General features: G+C 45.2%; 1 protein-coding gene across 2 annotated transcripts in view; it reads left to right on the top strand.

The window, feature by feature from the left end:
• The window catches only part of SNX7 (sorting nexin 7), a 48,591-nt gene extending 24,889 nt beyond the window's left edge, over positions 1 to 23,702 (top strand). For both annotated transcript variants that reach the window (XM_083743483.1, XM_083743484.1), the window contains exons 7-9: positions 2,158 to 2,244; positions 9,570 to 9,722; positions 22,941 to 23,702. In XM_083743483.1, coding sequence (XP_083599609.1) covers positions 2,158 to 2,244; positions 9,570 to 9,722; positions 22,941 to 23,015 — 315 coding nt within the window. In that variant the 3' untranslated portion in view covers positions 23,016 to 23,702. The remainder of the gene's footprint in view (positions 1 to 2,157; positions 2,245 to 9,569; positions 9,723 to 22,940) is intronic.
• The last annotated feature ends 693 nt before the right edge of the window (positions 23,703 to 24,395 follow it).

The following is a 24,395-nucleotide window of genomic DNA, read 5'->3' as shown; positions in this document are numbered from 1 at the left end:
AAAAATATTGTTGTTTAATCATCATCGTCATCATCATAGCAACAACAACAACAACTCATCATAAACGCCTTCCTTGTTCTCTTACAATGGCAATGGTCCCCACCTGAGAGGTGCCAGAACCGAATTCTGGTGAGTTACAGCTGAAAAAAAAGCCCTAGTTGTCCGTATCTTCGAGTTTCCTATGAGCAAAATCCTTACCTTTGTTTCAAGGGTGCTGTTTTCTGTTGCCGTAGTCAGCATCTTGAGTGGAAAACTGTCTTCCCCTCCTCACTTTCTCACCTCTTAAAGGTTGCCAGCCTCAACACCACCTCTGATGTACAATTTCTCTTGAGCAGCAATGCACAATAACTGTTTTCTAGTGAGAGAAACTCAGAAGCAAAAGATCATTTGGAAGGTGGGCCAGAGCTTGTGGGTCTGCAGCTCAGAGTAAAACGCGCTTAAACTCCAGTGGCATGAAGAGAACTTTGATGTGTTTGTTTTTCTCTGAATCACATCCAATATGCTTTCATCACAACTGAACCCCCTCTACTTATAGGGTACTTACTAGGAATGGCATAGCGTTTTCAAAGTGAAGGGGACAATTTGAAAGCTCCATTCTGACTGCAATTTTGTGTGTGTGTGTGTGTGTGTGTGTGTGTGTGTGTTGTATACTGTATATTTTTGTGGCCAATCTGATTGTGCAGCTATCAAAGGAAAATTGGAGGTAGAAGCCTCCACAGCAGTAGAGGAAAAATTGCTCAAAATATATGGCATCTGTATACAACTTGGCAGGATTCACTTGAGAATGTAGCCCATTTTAGGCATAAAGGGGGGGGGAGTGTTTGCTTTGAAGCAGCTCTGCTGCTGTTACTCAAACTCTCCTTATGTTAGGGAACTGTGGACATCAGGGGAAGGTTCTGCTGCTCCGTACCACCCTGTTGGTTTGGTTTTTGCCCCAAGTTAGCCCCCTAATGCAGGTGGGACGTGGGTGGCACTATGGGTAAAACCTCAGCGCCTAGGACTTGCTGATCGTATGTTCGGCGGTTCGAATCCCCGCGGCGGGGTGAGCTCCTGTCTGCGGTCCCAGCTCCTGCCCACCTAGCAGTTTGAAAGCACCCCTAAGTGCAAATAGATAAATAGGTACCGCTTTATAGCGGGAAGGTAAACGGCGTTACCGTGTGCTGCGCTGGTGCAGGCTCACCAGAGCAGCTTCGTCACGCTGGCCACGTGACCCGGAAGTGTCTTCGGACAGTGCTGGCCCCCAGCCTCTTAAGTGAGATGGGCGCACAACCCCAGAGTCGGTCACGACTGGCCCGTACGGGCAGGGGTACCTTTACCTTAGCCCCCTAAAGTGCCTCAAAGTATAAGCACTCTGCCGAGATTAAAAATAAGGCAGTCACAACCCATGTGCTTACAGTCTAATGAATGTGATAGATAAGGAAAAGGGGATGAGGAGGGGAGAGGAAAACAAAGGCTGGAGCAGCGTGTTCTTTCTGGAAGGGATGCGCCATTCATTTTCAAGACGATGGCTGGAGCCAGGTTGGTCTCCTGCTTGCCATGGCAGTCTTCCCGGGAGACTTTGGGTGCAGCTTCCCTGAGGCCTTCGGACTCTTCTCTAACAGCAGAGGCCAAAATGTGCTTCCCTTCAGCTTTGCACTCCCTGGGAAGCTGATGGTTGGAGCTGGCTGTTGTCTTCTTTTAACAGGGGTGGGGGAAGCTTTGTGAAATTGCTTCTTGTCTGTCCAGTGGCTGGGATCAAGCTGCTCTCCACTGTTTCTCTTGGGAGGCAGCCTCACAGTAGCTTTTAGTCCCCTGTCCAATTGATGGAGACAGAGTATGCTGCCATGTGATGTATCCTCAATGGATTTGTCTAGTGCTCATTTTAAAAAGTTCAAGTGAGCAGCCATTATCACATTTTTTTTGGCAGCAGATTCCTTAAATTAAATATGCATTGTGCACTTTCCTTTATCTGTAGTGAATCTGCCAGTTTCATAGTACAAGAGACGGAAATGTCTGTACCCACCTTCTTCCAAGTTTCTAATGAAAATATTTCTTGGGAGCTCCTTTCATAAGTTATTTAACTGGACGAAACATTGCTCCGTTATATGTATCTCTATCTCTCTATCTCTTTCTATCTCTCACTCACTCTCTTTCTCTCTCTCCTGTTTTGCAATTCAGGGGGTTTTGAAAAGAAGAGACCACATACAAGCAGAGCTGGATTCCAAAGTGGACGCTCTATATAATAAAAAGGCAGAAAATGATCTGGTGAGTATGCCAACTATTGCTAAATAATAATGGCGTACTTATTGCTGTAATTAAAAAATTGATGCAGTCGCATCACATAACTGTGCTAATGAAACATGATGGCAAAGGGCTTGCACCAGGGCACTGCCTTCCTGGGATGCATCCCTCTAGCTCAGTATATTGTCAAATTTTACTGGATCACTGACAGAGATCTTTCCTATAATTTTTTTAACTGGAAATACCTAGGGATTGCGCCTACAAATCTACAGCTCCTGCCCCAATACTCTGACAAATACAGGGGTACCTTGGTTCTCAAACTTAATCCGTTCCAGAAATCTGTTCCAAAACCAAAGTGTTCCAAAACCAAGGTGCGCTTTCCCATAGAAAGTAATCCAAAATGGATTAATCCATTCCAGACTTTTAAAAACAACCCCTAAAACAGCAATTTAACATGAATGTTACTCTCTAACGAGACCATTGATCCATAAAACGAAAGCAATACACAATGTACTGCAGTCACACAATCAATCAGTAGCTGAACTGGGTTCCACACAGTCACAAAAACAAAACAAAAAAGAGCCGCAAAAATAAAAACGCAAAATAAAGAGCAAAAACAGACAGACAGCGTAACACTCAAAATGGAAACATGGCACTCAAAATGGAAGCGCAAGATTCAAAACAGAGCACATTCGGCTTCTGAAAAAAGTTTGCACACCGGAACACTTGCTTCCAGGTTTGCAGTATTTGCTTCCAGGTTTGCAGGGTTCCAAGTTGTTTGAGTACCAAGGTACCTCTGTAGTAATTTGGTGTGCTGATCTTGAACATACTTAGCAGACCACTTTCTCCTTTCACCATGACATCTTACAAACCTCTTGAGTGATGATATCTGTTAAGTCAAATTTTGTAGAAGGATGCATCATTGGAAACTGCCCCCTCCCATCTACAGATGGTGTCTGAAAAAAGAATGCAAACTTCCCCTCTTAGCTGCCATCCCTCTTCCTCCCCGCATGTTTGCAGGCTAATCACATGTCAGGAACAATGGATTTGAACCTTGGCTTCCAATTAAGTTCCACACTCCAGCAACTACATCTTTTATTGTGGGGGAAACAATTCAGGAGGTACAGTTTGCTAGTCTGTGCTCAAAAGAGAGATGATGTCACAGTACTGGTCTTGTATCTCAGAGTTTTATCTTGAGCGTGCGCACACACACAAAACACTTTCTAATAGAATTGTCATCCGATTTGTCCTAAGGTAATTTGGAGATTCCTGCTTGGACAAAACATCTGAAAAATGGCAAGGGAAGCAAAATGAGTTTGGGTAAAAACAAGTATCATTTCTTCAAGGGTGTTCCATTGTAGCCCTGAGTTGTCGCTGGCATTTGTCTAAATCGAAATCGTGTCATGAATCTGCAGGTTGATGCTCAGGCCAGACATGTGAGGAATGAGGGGGAATGTAAAAGAGTTTTATTGTGACTTGCAAAATTTCTCAGGGAATGCAGAGATGGGAGCAGAGTGAAACGAGCGGTCAGTGATCAAGCTCCACAAAACCACCAAATTGTCTTAACCATGATAGCGTGCAATGGAACTCACAATCACAGAGTAGTTGAGGGACAGTCATTCTCCAGTGACTAAAAGCTTCACCTGTCAACACCTGCCTGTCACACAGTTGTTAAAGACAGCAGAGCTTCCATCAGTTAAAAAAACAGAACACATCTTGCTCACAAGGCATGATGACCATACAAGAACATCAGAAACAAAGGCCTATCTAGTCCAGCGTTCTGTTCACACAGTGGCCAATCAGATGCCTATTCTTCCGTCCACAAGTAGGCTGCTGATTTCTTTCCAATTGCTTTACCATTTTGTGTATGAAGCTCTGTATGGTTCTGGAGCAATGACAAAACCACGTCTCTCCTAAATCCCACCTCGGTCACTTAGATTTGTGGATGAGGGTGGTTGGAACTGGCTGGGATGAGGAAAGGAAATTCCCTGCACCATTCGTTTTCAAGATGATGGCTGAAGTCAGGTTGGTCTCCTGCTTGCCATGGCATTCTTCCCAGGAGGCACTGAAGGAGCATCTCCACCCCCATCGTTCTACCCGGACACTGAGGTCCAGCGCCGAGGGCCTTCTGGCAGTTCCCTCACTGTGAGAAGCCAAGTTACAGGTAACCAGGCAGAGGGCCTTCTCGGTAGTGGCACCTGCCCTGTGGAACGCCCTCCCACCAGATGTCAAAGAGAACAACAACTACCAGACTTTTAAACGACATCTGAAAGCAGCCCTATTTAGGGAAGCTTTTAATGTTTGATGCATTACTGTATTTTAATATTGTGTTGGAAACCGCCCAGAGTGGCTGGGGAAACCCAGCCAGATGGGCGGGGTATAAATAATAAATTACTACTACTACTACTACTACTACTACTATTATTATTATTATTATTATTATTATTATTATTATTATTATTCCTGCGGCCCTTGGTCTCTTCTCTGATGGCAGAGGCCAAACTGTGCCACTTTTAGAAGCTTTGCCTCTGCAGCAAAGCATGCTAGGACTGGAGGGGGCTTTTAGTGTTGCGGCATCTGTGTGTTCTTTTCTGACAGGGAGGAGAAAACAAAGCTTTGTGAAATTGCTTCTTGTCTGGCTAGTGGCTGGGATCAAGAAGAAGAAGAGTTTGGATTTGATATCCCGCCTTTCACTCCCTTTAAGGAGTCTCAAAGCGGCTAACATTCTCCTTTCCCTTCCTTCCCCACAACAAACACTCTGCGAGGTGAGTGGGGCTGAGAGACTTCAGAGAAGTGTGACTGGCCCAAGGTCACCCAGCACCTGAATGTGGAGGAGCGGGGAAGCGAACCCGGTTCACCAGATTACGAGTCCACCGCTCTTAACCACTACACCACACTGGCTCTCAAATTACTCTCCAAGTTCTTCTTGGGAGGCAGCCTCATGGGGCTCTTGGCCAGGCGGCTTCCACTCCTCCTCATCCAGCCAGTCCCTGACATGTCCTCTCTGGCCATGATGGATAGGGCTGATGAGAACTGGAGTCCAACAACATCTGGAGAGCCACATGCATTGCAGGGGGTTGGACTAGATGACCCTTGGGTCCCTTCCAACTCTACAGTTCTATGATTCTGTGTTGCCTATCTGTCTTTCAAGTATTCAAAAAATGGGACATATTTTTTTCACTCCTGCCCCCAACAAAAAAGAAATCATATAAACAGCACTTTTTTCCGGGGGTACGCATACCCCTAAACATTTTGTGAATCTAAGTTTGGCCTCATTGAGGGGCAGTATTTCAATATGAGAAGGTGCTGGAGGAGACTCTTGAGAGTCCCATGGACTGCAAGAAGATCAAACCTCTCCATTCTGAAGGAAATCAGCCCTGAGTGCTCACTGGAAGGACAGATCCTGAAGCTGAGACTCCAATACTTTGGCCACCTCATGAGAAGAGAAGACCCTGATGTTGGGAAAGATGGAGGGCACAAGGAGAAGGGGATGACAGGGGACGAGATGGTTGGACAGTGTTCTCGAAGCTACCAGCATGAGTCTGACCAAACTGCGGGAGGCAGTGGAAGACAGGAGTGCCTGGCGTGCTCTGGTCCATGGGGTCACGAGTCAGACATGACTAAACGACTAAACAAACAAACAGGAAAATGAGAGTACCCCTAAACATATTTTTTTTAGGAAAAAAAGCACTGCATATAAAAATGATTCTTATCCATGAATTTGCAGATGGGGAGCTGAGGCTGTGAACTGCCTCCTAATAAAATTGTGGCAGCGACTTCCCAATCCGTAGCACAGTCGCATGACGAGGAAAGACTTCGTTTGGGGTACACGAAAACTGGTTCTGTAGATGCACGTTGCTTGGTTGCTGTGCAGAACAGAATCTGGCTCTGTTCAGCAACCCCCCACCCCTTTCTCTCTCGTAGGCAGCGCTTTCATCGACCTTAATGAGCACAACACAACTGTCCGGTTGAGCTTGCCTTTGAAAGCGGATACCCAGAAATTATGTTGACAGTGAGTGGCATGAGCGTGAATGTAATGCGAAGAGTAGTTGTGCCAGAGAAATGGAATCACAAACAGGTCATTAGCACTGACAAAAGGCTAGAACGCTTGGTCTTTATAGGGGACATCGATTCGTTCCTGCAGGGAAGTCAGCTGTGACGCCTGATAAGAGGGAGGAGATTGGGACCGGGAACAGTTTTGGCAGTCGTTTCTAAGACTGAAAAATGGATCTTATCCGATAGGCCATGTGATAAATAGCAATAGCTTCCAAGCTGAAGCGCATAATTTTGGCCAGCTGTGAATTGCCCCTTTCCTGACCCTTCGTTGCAAACGGCTCCTTTAAGAGCAGGTTTGCAAGTTCAGAAAGAACGTGGGACTTGGACCAAAAAGATCCAGGTCAACAGTCCTACTCAGCCAAGAAGGTCAATAGGAAATCCTGGATCAGACCCATTCTCTCAGCCCAACCTACCTCTCAGGGTTACAGTGGTACCTCAGGTTACATACGCTTCAGGTTACATACGCTTCAGGTTACAGACTCTGCTTATCCAGAAATAGTACCTTGGGTTAAAAACTTTGCTTCAGGATGAGAACAGAAATCATGCTCCGGCAGTGCGCCGGCAGCTGGAGGCCCCCATTAGCTAAAGTGGTGCTTCAGGTTAAGAACAGTCTCAGGTTAAGAACGGACCTCCAGAACGAATTAATTACTTAACCCTAGGTACCACTGTACATGAAGACAGAATTGAAGGGGTCAAACTAAGGAGCTGCTTTATACCCAGTTGGCCCTTCAATTGGCTCAGTATTGTGTATACTAGTATTGTGTATACTAGTGTTTCCCAAACTTGGGTTTCCAGTTGTTTTTGACTACAACTCCCATCATCCCTAACTACCAGGACCAATGGTCAGGGATGATGGGAACTGTAGTTCAAAAACAGCTGGAGACCCAAGTTTGGGAAACACTGGTGCATAATAAAGATGGGCAACCTGTGGCCCTCCAGATGTGGAACTCCCAAGTACCATCAACCTAAGAGGTAGATACAAACCCTGGACTTGTAAAAGGGTAAAAGAGTACTGGGAAATAATCCATAATGAATTGTAAAATAATGTTTAAATGTCCTTCCCCCCCCCCCAAAAAAATCCTTTTTGCTGGGGATAATTAATACTGATATTCCCAGGTGTCAAAAAAGGTTATTTATGTATGCTACTACTGCAGCCCATGTTTTGTTAACCCCAAAATGGAAAACGAGTGAGGTCCCAACTAAAGAAGAATGACAGCTTAAGCTGACAGAATATACTGAATGATTTAGTTTTTGTAAAATATGCAGGGATATATGATATGCAAAATGAACCATGGAAAGAGAAGAAAGGAAGTCACAGTTATTTTAAGGATGTTTAAATGAATATTTTAAATTGTAAAACAGAAAATTTAATAAAAATTATAGATATACAGTGGTACCTCGGGTTAAGTACTTAATTCGTTCTGGAGGTCCGTTCTTAACCTGAAACTGTTCTTAACCTGAAGCACCACTTTAGCTTATGGGGCCTCCCATTGCCGCCACGCCGCCGGATCACAATTTCTGTTCTCATCCTGAAGCAAAGTTCTTAACCTAAGGTAATATTTCTGGGTTAGCAGAGTCTGTAACCTGAAGCATATGTAACCTGAAGCGTATGTTACCCGAGGTACCACTGTATATTATAGATAAATAGATAGATGATGGATACAACCTGACACTGTAATAAAGCAATTGGCTAGAATAGGAATGGGAACTGGGCTTCCATACTTTGAACAGCTGTGGAGAAGATAGCATTTTGGCAGGTGCACTTCATCTCAGCAGCTCTATGACACAACAAGTGTCGCCTGCCCAAAAAATGCTTCTTACACATCACTGCTAAAGGTACCTGAGCCCTGGTCAACTTACATGGCAGTAAACAAGAATCAACCAGGAAGTAACTGCAGCTTGTCTGCAGTGGGTGCAGCAAGGTGGTTACTATGGCAACCACCAGGAAGTCAGCACAGCAAAAATGTAATGATGGTTACTCCCAATGACCACTATAAGCTCCCAAGGATATATATATCCCTGTCATGGAAACCTGAGGCCAACATGAGTCGTCAGCTTTTTTTCCTACAACAGCCAGAAATCTTAGGGATGCACAAGTTGCTCTAGCTCCATTCCAGAATTGTTTAAAGGTGTCAACATCTCTTTGGTTTCCAGTCTTGCTGAAGCAGTCGGAGAGAGAAAGAAGTTTGTTTGCGTGTGTATTAGTCTGCAGTGAACATTCTCTTTTTTTGAATAAATTTTATTAGAGCTTATAAAGAGAGATAGGTATAAAACTTAATACCAGGTATCTTTCTTAGCCAAAGTTAATCTAAATAAAATAAAAACAAAGAGGAAAAGGAAAAAAGGAAAGGAGGAGGAAAGAAGGGGGGGAGGATGAGAAAAAATGACAAGAACTCTAGTGAACATTCTCCGTTGGGGCAGGAAAGCCTCCCCTCAAGACCTTAGGGTGAAAAGCTTATGTTTGGGGCAAGGATTTGGGTAGTGTTCTTTAATTTGCAATTAGAAGAGGTGGCACAGGGGTCCTCTTCATTTATTTCTTTTTTAAAAAAAACCACACACAACATTTTAATGTCCAAACTCGCTCAGCTGCAGCACACTTTGAAAATGGCCATGTAACTGAACCCTGCTCAGAGAACATGACCCTTTTCTCTCTTCCAGTTAGTGCCACACTCTGGAAGAGAAAGGGGAAAGTTGAGGAGCACATTAAAGGAAGAATGATGGCTACTGAATGTTTGAATTACACTCCGGGGGGGGGGGGGAAATCATTACCAGTAAAACAGAGGCACCAAAGACTCTTTATTTTTTTCCTTGGGCTTTTAGTACTTAGCATGAAAAGTGGCACTTCCTCTTTTAGTGGCACAGGAAATTTGGTCCTGCCTTTTTGCTTAGCTGTGTTTTTATCTCTCTTTCTTCCTGCACTGCTGTGTTCTTAGGTTTTTATTATTTTTGGGTATAAGTTGCTTTGTGTTACCTGGTAAGAAGGAACAAAGCTAACTCATTATACCACAGCTACGGATGACATGAAATTCATTCATGAATGCAATAGGCAAGCAGTTCTTCAGGGAAACTTGTCAGCCATCACTGACCTCCCAAAGAACCCGAATTTGCTGGAAAATAGGTTGGGATTTTTAAAATTGCAGCCAAGAGAAAAGGTCTCTTGCCTGCATCTGCATTCTAGAAACACAACAAAGACCTTGCTTTGATGCTAACAAAGTTTCCATTACCGAGTTCTTGATTGGGATTTCACCCTCTGTTACTTAGTCTGGTTTTGTTTGTTTGTTTGCTTGGTCTAGCTATCAGAAGAGATTGGAAAACTTGAAGATAAAGTAGAGTGCGCCAATAATGCTCTGAAAGCTGACTGGGATAGATGGAAAGAAAGTATGCGTCTTGACATGAAACTGGCTTTTTGCGATGTTGCAGAAAATAATATCCACTATTATGAACAGGTAAGACGCACTTTTAGAAAAGTGTTGTGGGGTTGTTTGCTTTCTCTGTACAGTTCGCTAAGAAAATGCAGCTTTATATTCCAACATAGGCCTTTCAGCTAGCTGCTGTGAGCTTGAACTGCTTCTGAGCTGACGGTCAACAGAGGGCAGTCTTGTTTTACAAAGTGTAAGGATGGAAGCATGTATTTATCTTGCTTCAAGAGAGCTGCAAGCGTTTGAGACAGGGAAACTTTGCCTTCCGGGGCTGTGTAGAAGAAGACTGCAAGATTTGAATAGTTGATCCATCACTGAGCGCTTTAGTTGATTAATCAGTAGGCCAAATTTAAATTGGTGTGGCTGAGATGGAAATTAGTGTCAGCTTCAAGGTAGAGCTGCCACCTCTTTTATTGGACCTGTTCCTATTCCTTAAACAGCAACCCGGCATGAAGAGATCAAGCAAATTAAGCTATAATAAATAATAATAATAAATTTTATTTATACCCCGCCCTCCCCAGCCAAGGCCGGGCTCAGGGCGGCTAACAACCAATAATAAAAACAAGTTGAATAAATACAACTTAAAAACAAGATTAAAATGCAACATCAAAACATTAAAATGCAGCCTCCTCACAGGAGGAGAAAGGAAAAAGAAAGAGGGGGAGGGAATCAAATTGGCTCCAAGCCAAAGGCCAGGTGGAACAACTCTGTCTTACAGGCCCTGCGGAAAGAAATCCGATCCTGCAGGGTCCTGGTCTCATGAGGCAGAGCGTTCCACCAGACCGGAGCCAGTGTTGAGAAGGCCCTGGCACTGGTTGAAACTAATCTAACTTCCTTAGGGCCCGGGACCACTAGGGTGTTGCTATTTATGGACCTTAAGGTCCTCCGTGGGGCATACCAGGAGAGGCGGTCCCGTAGGTACAAGGGTCCTATCTCTTATCTCCATACAATAAAAAAAGGTTTTGCCTATTAAACTTATGAATGTCAAGCTGTTTTAAAGACACTGGGGTAGGGCAAGAGGGGGGAGACTAATAGAGGGTCACACTTGTTTTATTTTCTTAAAGCCATTGGCTGCATTCGCGCATCACACTAAACTATGGTTCTGCGTAGCATATATGAGCAGGGACAAGTTGCAGGAAGCCTCGAACCTGCACGCTCCTCTTCTCTCCTCTCCTCTTCCCATGCAGCCAAGAGGAGGAGTGGGGAAACCTTTGCTTCCACTTTTAGTTGACGAAAGTTTGCCGTGCCATTTGCTCCTGGAATTATGGTTGAATTAGGTATGAATTAGTTTTAACAAGCCAGCTTCAGTTTGGAGTAGGCTTTTTTTGAAACTGAGCAGATGTTTACATTAGCCACAATTTGTCATACCAGGCAACACGGCAAACTAGATTAACCAAAAGTGAAATTAAAAGCTTCTGAGATCCTCCAACAAGCCATACACGAGGAGAGAGGAGCCTGAAAGCTCAAGGCTTGTTGCAGCTTGTCTCTGCTCCTGCAGGTCACAGTAAACCGTGGTTTAGTGTGATGGTCAGATGTGACCACTGCAATAAGGAGTATATCATAAAAGATATCTAACTATGAATGTCTTACATGGATGTCTAATGTTTGCTGCAAAATGCTAAGGACCTGATCCACAGAAAACCTTAATGTGGCATCTAAGAGCTTTTTGCAGAAATGAGTAAGTTTAACTAGTTTTCTTTGTAAATAAAACCAATTGAATGGAGCCTTTGAACAAATGAAATTGCCATACAAGGCACAGCTCTTTTTCTCTCCCCCTTAACAACCTTGAAAAGGAGCCATGCTATATTTTCTGACTGAGAGCACCATATTAATTAGTTCCTTTAAAAGATAGAGAGAGTCTCTATACCTTGTTGTAGTCTAATATGGGTTTTCCCTAATATGAATGGCTTTCATCTGACCTCTCAGTGCTGAATTTACAAATGCTTTCAACATAATGTAATTAGAAAGAGAGAGCTCTTGATTATCAGATCTGTTTAAATTTGTCTAAGAGAGGCACGGGGCATTGGCAATCTGCTCCTGTAAATCAAGATCAAAACGCTTCCTCGTATCTGAAGCTTTGCTGCTTCTTGACATTTCCTTAGCTTCCTCCTATCCACTCAGGACTTTTGGATTTTCCTATCAGAGATGCATGCCCCAAAGCTAGTCATACAAATGTTGTGCTCTAAAATTATTAGACTGTTCACAGACTGGTCTTGAGGCAGTTTGGGTTTTTCGTAGGAGGAAAGGAAGGATCTGCAACCCAAACATAAGCATTTGCTTTTGAGTATCTCTGTGAGAGGGACACAGGTGGCGCTGTGGGTTAAAGCCTCAGTGCCTAGGACTTGCCGATCGAAAGGTCGGCGGTTCGAATCCCTGCGGCGGGGTGCGCTCCCGCTGCTCGGTCCCAGCGCCTGCCAACCTAGCAGTTCGAAAGCACCTCCGGGTGCAAGTAGATAAATAGGGACCGCTTACCAGCGGGAAGGTAAACGGCGTTTCCGTGTGCGGCTCTGGCTCGCCAGAGCAGCGATGTCACGCTGGCCACGTGACCCGGAAGTGTCTCCGGACAGCGCTGGCCCCTGGCCTCTTAAGTGAGATGGGCGCACAACCCCAGAGTCTGGCAAGACTGGCCCGTACGGGCAGGGGTACCTTTACCTTTACCTATCTCTGTGAATTCTTACAGTGGCCTCCCTACAATGCCTGCCATTGCACCAACTCTCCAGTATTATTGTGATGTAGTGGTAGTGCACAGCTCTCAAGGCATTTGAAGGTGGCTAACCTGTGGTTCTCCAGATGTTGTTATATGGCAGCTCCCATCACCGCCAACCATTGGCCATGCTGGCTGGGGCTAATGGGAGCTGGAGTCCCAACAACATCTGCTCTAACCCATCCCCAGCATTTATATGCTGGTGCAACTGCTCAGAACTGGGCTGTCGGACTGATAACTTGAGAAGGAGCTAAGGTATATTAATCCCTTCCTCAGCTGATCTGCATCTCTGTGTGTGTGTGTGTGCATATATATATATATGGTATGCATGAGATGCATCGACTGGGCCACACCCACTGATCAGGCCAAAAAGAGGTTTGCCAGTCTTGCCTTAAAAAGGTTTGTCACATTAGACATGCCAGGAACGATTGTCAGACTTCGGGGCCTCAGGGAACTATCTTCAAACAGAGGAGAGAATGCTACACGCCTTGACATTTTTCTTTGGCTTAGATCAAAATCCAAGCTGGAATGGAATTTCTGGCTTCCCCCCCACCTCTTGCTTTCAGTGGGTCACCACAGAATCTCGCCAGGGCGACAAAAAAGGAGGCGGGAATGCTCTCTTTTGCTTTTCTTCCAGGTTGCCAGTGATGCTAGAGGAAGGGAAGATGAAAAGCGTGTGCCCGGGCGGCGGTGGGCTGCTGGCAAGGGGACAGAGCAGCACTTTCCCGAGATAGTTTAGGAATGGCTGGGGAAAATTTATTTGTGATTTCACCATTTATTTCCAGGAAACTTTGGAGGGCTCCTGCACCAATCTGAGGAGAGCCTCAGCAGGCTTGCCCATCTCTGCGTCTCACAGAAGTGCTGTCTCCGTAGCCCTCCATCAACCTTCTCATGTATACCATAATTTATTGCGCCCTTTGTGTAGATGGGGAGCTGAGCCTTGCCTACAGAAACCTAGTGACCTCTTAGGTAGACTGAGATTTGAACCAGTGATTTCATGACTCAGGGTTCATTCTCCTAGCCACTATGTTGCACTTCCATTTACCTGCTGGTATCAAATGCATGCAAAAATCATGGCATGTATTCTGGGTGATGACACTCCCCCCCCCCTTTTATTACATTTTCATTTATTAAAGTTATATCCTGCCCTTCCTTTCAAAGGAGTCTAGGGTAGTAAACACACCAGTGAAAAAACAAATGCTATTTAAAGCATTTAAATGCAATTAAAAGTATTCAAAGAAAATTTAAATCAATAAGCACAGTAAAACATTAAACTGAGATGTTCAAAGAGGTTGCAATGGCCCCTTTGCTTTGTGTTTTGTTCCTTTTATTGCCTTGGATTCCATCGTATCAGACAAGTATTTCTAAAACGTTGTTTCCCCTTTGTGAAGTCTGGGGTAAAGATGTGACCTCAGAGTTGTTCCACATGCTTTCTTAGGTACGTTTGCCTGAGGATTTTTCCTGTCAGTCTGTCGAGCCCCATTTAGCTAGTATGGAAGAACATGTCTTATCCTCCTTAAGCCAGATTAATGCTGTCACTGTATGAAGTACTTCAACAACAGAGTGTACCTGCAAACTGATCTGCACAGAGCGAAATGACTTACAATGAGTTGCAGGGCTTTGTTGACACTGTAGCAGTCCTGGCATCACCAGCCAGAGCTGGAAATGTCCCCTGTCTGAAATACTGGAGAGTGTGGACAATACTAAGTTGGAAGGACCAATGATTTGATAAAAAGTCAGCCTCCTATGCATAACTGTTGATACCTAAGCTTTCTTTTTGCCATGTAGTGGAATTCTAGCAATGCAGAATGCTATCAACATTTTGTTGGACTGTGTGGCAAATGCCCCACTGGTTTCAAATAAGATTTTTTTTAATGATTAGCAGTACAACCCCAGGGACGCGGGTGGCGCTATGGGTTAAACCACGGAGCCTAGGACTTGCCTATCAGAAGGTCGTCAGTTTGAATCCCAGCGATGGGGTGAGCTCCCGTTGCTTGGTCCCTGCTCCTGCCAACCTAGCAGTTCAAAAGCACGTCAAAGTGCAAGTAGATAAATAGGTACCGCTCTGGCGGGAAGGTAAACGGCATTTCCGTGCGTTGCTCTGGTTCATGCTGGCCACATGACCCGGAAGCTGTACACCGGCTCCCTCGGCCAATAATAATAATAATAATAATAATAATAATAATAATATATTATTTGTACCCCGCCCATCTGTCTGGGTTTCCCCAGCCACTCTGGGCAGCTTCCATAGAAACCAAAAATACACTAAAATATCACACATTAAAAACTTCCCTGAACAGGGCTGCCTTAAGATGTTTTCTGAATGTCAGGTAGTTATTTATCACTTTAACATCTGATGGGAGAGCGTTCCACAGGGCGGGCGCCACTACCGAGAAGGCCCTCTGCCTGGTTCCCTGTAGCTTTGCTTCTCACAATGAGGGAACCACCAGAAAGCCCTCGGCGCTGGTGAGATGAGCACCACAGTCCCAGAGTCAATTACAACTGGACCTAATGGTCAGGGGTCCCTTTACCTTTACTAGCAGTACAACCCAGGCTTCCCCTCCCCCTGCCGGAAATCACTGAGACTCAGTTCTGACACCTCTCAGGTGGACACCATTGCATTCCAGTGATCAGGGATGATAGGAACTGGAGTCCTAAAACAGCGGGGGCACAAGTTTGGGGAAACGGTGTGCTGGCCCTTCTCACATTGCCGACAATCCTGTTTATGTCTGAGTAAGGAGCATGATTCTCCACTTAGATTGCTAGCATTGTGGACATTGCCCTATGCAAAGATTGAAAACATGCAGACTGACTTTATATATATTTGCAGAAGAAGCCAGCTGCTGATCAGTATCAGTTGCACCCATCCAAAGCCAATCGAGAATTTGCCCCTCTGGCTCAGTGAAAAAGGCAGCTAGGCCACAGACTGGTTTGTGACACAGCAGCAACCTGTATATACCAATGAATGAACCATCGTAGGCAGAACTTCAGTATCCTCGCGGAGCACAATGCCTTTCATTGTAATCAGTCAGATATTCAGCTGCCAGTTGCCAAGTGTGGAGTAATCATACAATGAGAAATCAAATGCTGTGCGTACATCCCTCAGAGGCTGTGTAGCAGGTGTCTTTTAAATGTGTGTGCGTGACACACACACAAATCCCACACCGTGGTGGGTATTATAAAAAAAACAACATGGATGCAGAAGTGCAGACTGCTTGACAATCAAAAGAACAGCACGCTGTTCACAAACCAGCAGGTAACCACCACTATTGTGTTTGTACTGTCACATATCAGCAGGGCTTCCCCTGCGACAAGAACAGATGAGTTCTCCATTGCGCTCCATATCTATAATGTTTAATTCATCATTTTGGGGAGAGATAGCTTCATTAGCCATTGCAGCATCTTGCTGGAAGGGGTGTACGTCCAGAAAAAAAGTGTCAAGCAGTTTTAAGTCGAGATGAAATCAGTAGCACTCAAAAGCGAGGCTTACCTGTATATACTGCTCATTTCATGGAGAGATGATAGCCTGGGATGAATGTTGTAGAATGAGGAGTTTGCACAAGAGAGAGTACACAGCCCTGGGGGTTGTTGGCATTTGTCTGTCTCAAAAAAAACAACAGAGGGAGCCTCCGGGGGTGAAGTCAAACTGCTGCGTTAGCGGCACTGAAGTGACCTCCCTAGGGTGTGAGCCCAGAAGTGTGTATGGAGGTCCCAGGCTGCCCAGATGACAAGACTCCCTCTTAGCCCCGTTGATGTGGTCCAAAGGAAATGAGAGCAATATGTTTGGTACCAGCTTGGCTGCAAGAGTTGCCAAAGGAGGCGTACAAGGAGCCATTTAACCATTTTAGGAGCTCCACTCCGGATTTGTGTAGGGTTTACTCCTTAGCCCCTTCTTCTCCCACAAGACAGTAGAGGTTAGGACCAGAGTTTTCCTTCTCCTAGATGAGCTCCCTTCCCATGTTGATGAGCCCCACCAGCCCCTCACCTCCCTCTACAACACATGCAGAAACTGCCTTCTTGACCACTGGGCCCACTATTGGTCTTGCCCACTCAACCTGCCAGAGCCTGTCTTCACATGGATGGGAAGTCCCTAACTCACTGAGGGTTTGAGACCACATTAGCTACCCTCACCAGCCTGTGTATGGGGTGTTAAAGGAGGGGTAGTTTCACTGGTGGTGGACACTTCATGCTGCTTCTGAGGTAGTTTGTCCACCTTTGGTGTCGACCCTGCACTCAGCTCTCACCTGTGGCTCCTAGAAGCTGTCAGCATGTGACGGCAGCCACACCCCATGAACGGAACAGCTCTCCCAGTATGACCCGCGGAGGACCTTAAGGTCCATAAATAGCAACACCCTAGAGGTCCTGGGCCCTAAGGAAGTCAGATTAGCTTCAACCAGAGCCAGGGCCTTTTCAACACTGGCTCCAGCCTGGTGGAACGCTCTGTCTCACGAGACCAGGGCCCTGCAGGATCTGATTTCTTTCTGCAGGGCCTGTAAGACAGAGTTGTTTCGCCTGGCCTTTGGCTTGGAATCAACTTGATCCCCTCCTCCTCTTTCCTTTTTCCCTCTGTGATGAAACTCCTAGTTGGGGACTTCCCTGGTTTTTTTCTGGCCCACGTAGGACCAGTTTGGATAGTTGGCCTTGGGGAAGATTTGATGTTTTCATCCCCAAAAAGTTTTTGATTTGCGTTTCTACTGAAATGAGGCCGCATTTTAATGTTGTATTTTAATCTTGTTTTTAAGTTGTATTTTAATCAATTGTTTATACTTGGTGTTAGGCACCCTGAGCCCGGTCTTGGATGGGGAAAGCGGGGTATAAAAATATATATATTATTGTTATTATTAGGGGTGGGGTAGCAATAACTTTTCCTGCCCACCTAGCAGTTCAAAAGCACATCAAAGTGCAAGTAGATAAATAGGTACCGCTCCGGCGGGAAGGTAAACGGCATTTCCGTGTGCTGCTCTGGTTCGCCAGAAGCGGCTTAGTCATGCTGGCCACATGACCCGGAAGCTGTATGCCTGCTCTCTTGGCCAATAAAGCGAGATGAGTTCCGCAACCCCAGAGTCGGTCACAACTGGACCTAATGGTCAGGGGTCCCTTTACCCTTTACCTTAGCAATAACTTTAGAAGTAATACCCAATGGTGGATTTGTTCTTCTGGTTCCTTCTGATTTTTAAACAGTGCCTCCTATCTACTGCAGCTCTGTTTTAGAGTCCCCATACTTCACCTTGCACATGCAGAAATCAGATTCAACCATATTGTTTTTTTTAAATAAAAAGGTTTATAACCTGCCCTTCATCCGAGTGGCCTACACAGGGTTATCCCACTTCCTCTTCACAGCAACCCTGTGAGGATTGTTAGGCTGAATGAAAGTGACTGGTACCTGTTGAGTCTTCACCTGCTGAGCAGAGATTCGCATCAAGCTCTCCTTTGTCTGGGTGCATGGTTCTAAACTGCCGGCACCACACAAAATAGCTCAGGACAGTGGGGAGGGGGCAGGGAGAGCATGACTTCAAGAAGAAAATATGCGGGGGCAGTTTTGTGGTAGTGGCCGCTATATGTAATCATGTGAGTACAGGGGAATCCTTGCATACATGGGTGTTCTGTTCCGGGTCGCCATGTGCGACAGTGGGACACATGCAAGTCAGTTGCAGCCTGCTCCACTCCTGCCCTGTCTCCTTCCAGCTCCAAAACCAGCGCACACACATCAGCAGTCGTGTGTAGGCTGATCACATGCGAGTGGGGAGGCCCCTGTATATGCAGGAGGTAGTAGCCACACCCATTTTTCCTTGGCTATAAGGTAAAGTAAAGGTAAAGGACCCCTAGACGGTTAAGTCCAGTCAAAGGTGACTATGGAGTTGTAACACTCACCTCACTTTCAGCCAACGTTTGTCCACAGACAGCTTTCCGGGTCATGTGGCCAGCATGAATAAACCGCTTCTAGTGCAACAGGACACCGTGACGGAAACCAGAGTGCACGGAAACGCCATTTAGCTTCCCACCACAGCAGCACCTGTTTAATCTACTTGTGCTGGTGTGCTTTCAAACTGCTGGGTTGACAGAAGCTGGGACAGGGCAGTGGGAGCTCACTCCATCATGGGGATTTGAACCACCGACCTTCTGATCGGCAAGCCCAAGAGGCTCAGTGGTTTAGACCACAGCACCACCCGCTTCCCTTGGCTATATCCACCACTGGCATGTAGGCCCTAAAGGGTTGGACAAGAAGGACTGCATCCCTCGGGTGGAGTAAAGTTCTACACCCTTCCCTTAGAGTTAAGACAATCTACAGTATAATGGGCTTATAATTCAAGGGTCACAGATTAAGGAATTCTCAGAGGCAGACATTGTCTCCTTGTTTATTATATCTGCTAAGTCAGGATTGTGGGACTGCCAGCTCTCAATGACCACAGGGCGGAAGCGCTGGGCAGAAACTTCCAAGCCAGGGAGACAGGTGATCAGGAGGTACTATCCAATGTCTCCAGCAATATACAATAGATGATAGATAGATAGATGATAGATAGATAGATAGATAGATAAGGTAAAGGTAAAGGGACCCCTGACCATTAGGTCCAGTCATGGCTGACTCTGGAGGTGCGGCGCTCATCTCTCTTTATTGGCCGAGGGAGCCGGCGTACAGCTTCTGGGTCATGTGGCCAGCATGACTAAGCCACTTCTGGCGAACCAGAGCAGCACACAGAAACGCCGTTTACCTTCCCGCTGGAGCGGTACCTATTTATCTACTTGCACTTTGACGTGCTTTCGAACTGCTAGGTTGGCAGGAGCAGGGACCGAGCAACGGGAGCTCACCCCGTCGCGGGGATTCGAACCGCCGACCTTCTGATTGGCAAGTCCTAGGCTCTGTGGTTTAACCCACAGCGCCACCCGTGTCCATAGATAGATAGATAGATAGATAGATAGATAGATAGATAGATAGGTATCCAGCAATATATGGAACCATTGCAGTAATCAGGTGCACCATTGTAAGAACAACCAATACCAAGGATGAACACCAGGTAGACATCAGCTTAAGTATGAAGCCGAATTGGTTCGAAGAAGCACATTAAAACGGCTCTCGTTTATAACTGACAAAGCACGACATTTTATAATTAAAATCACAGTAAGTGACTTGCCTTTGAAGCAACAGTGTAGCACTGCCTTTCAACACAAAGATTTAGAGCCTCTTTTACTTACATAAGTTATTCAATTTTTAAAGCTTATCCACATTTATGTAACCAAATGTGTGTTCCAAAATTCAGATCCTTCTGTGGCTTATTTTGTTGTCGGAGATCAGAGCTCTGCTCCAGCTGACAAGATATATAATTAACCATACGAATACAAAAGTAGGTCTCTGTGCCTCAGGCTCTCCAGGCCTTTTCTTCTGCAAAAACATCAGCTGCAAAAGTGACATTACTTTTGAGGCATTCATTTGAGCTACTCTGAAATTATTCCATTCCACTCCCTTAGCACGGAGCGGGGAGGTGGGTGATTCCAGATAAAGGTCCTTTAGCACAAACTCACCAAAGGAGTGTAAAATGTTAAGACGGAGTTTAATTTCAACGTGTGGGATTGGATTTGTAATTTACAGATCTAATTACTCATAAAACCGTTCTGGGTCACAGGGAAAGGATAACGACCAAAAAACAAAATGGAAGAAGCTTGCCTGCAATGACATATTGCATGGGAATATCATTGCAATTTACAACATATAAACCAGAACATCAGCTATAGGGGGAAACCCAGAAAGTGTTTTAATTTTGCATGCAGCTGTGCCTAAAGATCATTAGCAACTGCAATAATTACACCATAATCCTGTCTGGTGCATCAGCAAGTTCTATGAAGTATTTACAATTGTGAAGTAATTTCTGATCCAGTGCAATGCGTTTTTGCTCCATTCTGTTGACTGGAGAGCAGTAAAGTGTTCCCTTAGCCAGTGTTACATGACAACATTGCAGCCCTTTCCACAGTTGTGGCTACTGTAAAATTGATCCACAGTCTGTCTTTACAGTCATATGGACTGGAGGCTGTGGTCCAACTGGGACCTCCACTATATGCATGGAAGATCACACTGTTGTATATTTCTTAGTTGCTGCCACCTCTGTGTCTATATTCAAAATCATTAGCACAGAATCATTGCCCACGGGGGGTTGGCAGACAGGGCAAACTGTTTAGAAATACCTTGAATTCCTGTACAGTGGAACCTCAGTTGTCGAACGTAATCCGTTCCGGAAGACCGTTTGACTTCCGAAATGTTTGACAACCAAGGCACAATTGCTGGTTGGCAAATTCCTTTCAAAAAATGGAGAAATGTGCCTCAGAAGCTGTTTGTCTTCCGAGGCACGTTCGAAAATGGAAGTATTCACTTCCGGGTTGTCGGCGTTTGGGTTCCAAATTGTTCGGCTTCCAAAGCGTTCAACAACCAAGGTTACACTGTATTCACAACCACCGGGGCTAGGAACCAACTTGGCCTTTAATTTAGAAAGTGTTTCATGAGAAGCTGAATTCTGCACCTTGTAAAGGTAAAGGTAAAGGGACCTCTCACCACTAGGTCCAGTCGTGACCGACTCTGGGGTTGTGGGGCTCATCTTACTTTATTGGCCGAGGGAGCCGGCATACAGCTTCCGGGTCATGTGGCCAGCATGACCAAGCCGCTTCTGGCAGCACACGGAAACACCGTTTACCTTCCTGTTGGAGCGGTACCTATTTATCTACTTGCACTTTGACGTGCTTTCGAACTGCTAGGTTGGCAGGAGCAGGGACCGAACAACAGGAGCTCACCCCATCACAGGGATTCGAACTGCCGACCTTCTGATCGGCAAGTCTTAGGCTCTGTGGTTTAACCCACAGCGCCACCCGCGTTGGATAAATTTAAAAGCGTTCTTACACTGGAGGCATCCCTCCCATAATCCCAAAAGAAAGTGATGCAGGCTTCAAGTGAAAGCAATGCTTCTTATTAGACACGTGATTTCTGCTCACCACTCAAAGGATCACAGCAGTCTTAGCTGTTGCAACCCAACATCCTTATCCTGAACCAATCAAAATTATTTAGATCTTCAGCTCAGCCCTCATCATAATACCATGTGATTACAGAGAATCATTTTCAGTGCTATTTTTCTAGAAATAATGGCGCTGCAACTCACCATGAACATCTCCCTTGTTCTCTTACAATGGCAATGGCGCCCATCTGAGAGGTGCCGAAAAGCTGAAAAAAGCCCTGATCATTTTTCAGTGTCCTTCTTTATTAAGACTTTGACTAATTTTCCTGCTTACTAAGTATCCCCCAGTATCTCCTTTCATCTATCTTCAAAACAATTCAAGATAAATCACAATTTCCACGCCTAGCCGATTCTCCTTTTCGTGCTCACAATTGACGCTCAAAGATTCAAACAGGAAAGCCTGCAGTTTAGCACTGAATCAGAACAAACAGCAATAGGATTTCCCATGAGTTGCTGTTTGTTCTGATTTAGTACTAGAGAGCAGGTTTTCTGGGTAAAAGCAAAGAGGAAAGGGCAAAACTGCTCAGATCTGTGTCTAGAAAGCACGGGGCAGGCGCAAAACTGCTTGAACCTGTGCTTTCTAGGCACAAGGCAAGCAGATCTGTGAAAGAACCTGTGTGCTTCATGACTAAAGAGCAATGTGTAAAAGCTGTAAATACCGTATTTTTCGTCCTATAGGGCGCACCGGCCCATAGGACACACCTCGTTTTTGTGGGGGGGGGAATGAATAAAAAAAAAATATTCCCCCCTCCATCCGCGGCTGCCGCCCCAAGCCTTGCACACACCTGCCCAAAGCACAGGGAGCCCTCCGGAGGGCTCCGCGTGCTTCGGGCGGCAGGCTGCCGCCCCAGGCCTCGCGCGCCCGGCGGGACCTCCCACCGGGTGCGCAAGGCTTGCAGACACTCGCCGGGGCTGCAGGCTCCTGCCCGCAAGCCTTGTGAGCCCGCGGGAACTCCCGCCGCGATGGCAAGGCTTGCGGATAGCTTCCTGAAGCCTGGAGAGCGAGAGGGGTCGGTGCGCACCGATGCCTCTCACTCTCCAGGCTTCAGCGAAAGCCTGCATTCGCCCCATAGGACGCACACACATTTCCCCTTCATTTTTGGAGGGGAAAAAGTGCGTCCTATGGGGCGAAAAATATGGTAAATAAGGGTTAAGCCCCTGTGCTTTTGAGAGGAAGGCAAGCTTTTTTATATCCTTTGCCTAAAGAGCTGCCATCCATAGAGCCAGTATTCGTTGACCTTTTATTGTAGTGTGATCAAGACTGTAATATTCAGTGCAGACTTTTTCAAGTTAAAAGTACCTAAAATAAGCAGCCAGTTACCAGGAATCGATTTCCTGAACATGGGCAAAGCAGCTACTTGTCAGAATAAGCTGTGGCCCTGCTCATCACTCCTCGTGGTTTTTAAATGGATGTAAATTGTTGCTATCCTTAGGAAAATTAATGGGTCCTAACATTTCACCCTACTGCTTGTTTTATATTACACGCACATGAAGACATTAGAACAGGTTTGCAAGACTTCAATTTAATTTCCCCCCTTTTGTTTTAAGTGCCTTGCTACCTGGGAGTCCTTTTTGACATCTCAAACAGACATTCGCTTGGAAGAACCTGAAGATCAACACTGACTTCCGCCAGCAAGGACCTGTTCCTTAATCTTCTTCCGAAATACGTCTAGCCAAAGAAGTTCTCTGCCTATGAGATCAAATCCATTTTTCCATAGAACTGTTAAGATTCTGTAACATGTAGAAAACAAACCTATTGAAGTTTCAGGTATTCTACAGTCCTGGACTATATTTTGAATCATGGTCTATATCTATAGAGAAGGTGAGGTTAGTGTTTAGGATGTATTGCTAAACCATGGTTAATGTAATGAGGATGAGATCTTGGAAGACATTGGAAGGTTTTGATTAACCACATTATGTCATAACCCTAAACTAAGGTTTATTAAAAGCATCGTTTGGTAATTAAACCATGGTTTGAAGTTGGTCTGTTTCAGCTAACCATAGTTAAGATTCACTATGGTTTGTTGGGTTTGGATGGTAAGCCGCAGTTAATCAAAAATGGAACAAAAATGCCCAAACTTTCCTTCATGGCTCTGCTGGAGGAAGGAGAATGCAAACCTTCTAACACTCATAACACCAAATCATGGTTTAGCACTGGATCCAAACTGAGTTAGAGAGAGAGATCTGCTTTTATTTTTACCAGTTTTGTGCATTTATCTGGTTTTTCTTTTTAAATACCCTGTAATTTGGATATAAAATATTTTAAATATGTAAAAATAGCTCCATTTTAATAAATAAAAATTAAAAGGATTTTCTCCCTTTCTCTCTTTATGCTCATTGGTGCAGCCTGTTTAACTGGCTCTGGGTATTTATAAAACTTCAGAACAATCACTGAATGAAATCTTTTCTTGGTAAATGCATTGCAGCCAAGCTTTCACTAGATGGAATGCGGATGCCGCTAACGGCAGATTCAACACCAATTAGTCTAACGTGTCTGACACCAGGAATTTTTTATTTTTATTTTTAGATTGTCAGACTACTGTGTGTTTACGTACGTGTGTGTGTGTGTGTTTGCATGCTCACACGCAGAAACAAATGATGTTATTCTATATTAATCAATATAAACGAGGCTCGTACACTTTCATTATTGCTAGATCAGCCAGTTAAAGTGGTGATTAATTGATGGTAAATTTTAATCTACACAGAAGCTTCTCTCCCGGTGGGTTGGAACCGCAACACTAGCTTAGCTCAGTTGTTAAAGCATGAGACTCTGTATCTCATAGATTTGAGCCCCATATTGGACAAGGCTTCCTGCTTTGTGGTGGGTTGGACTAGATGACCCTGGTAGCCCCCTCACACCTCTTCCTCCCATGCTGCCGGGATGCTAGGCATTGTGGCTCTAGCTCACCAGGCAAGCCGCTTCTGAATCTGCAATTTAAGAACACACTCTTTCCCTTTTTTAAAAGGGGGGGAGCTGTTTTCCTAGTGTGTTACACAAATCAG

The sequence above is a fragment of the Podarcis gaigeae genome (assembly GCF_964106915.1).
Source record: "Podarcis gaigeae genome assembly, chromosome: 6".
NCBI classification, from domain to species: domain Eukaryota; kingdom Metazoa; phylum Chordata; class Lepidosauria; order Squamata; family Lacertidae; genus Podarcis; species Podarcis gaigeae.
Note: the sequence above shows the minus strand (reverse complement) of the source record. Positions and strands in the feature narration are given on the sequence as shown.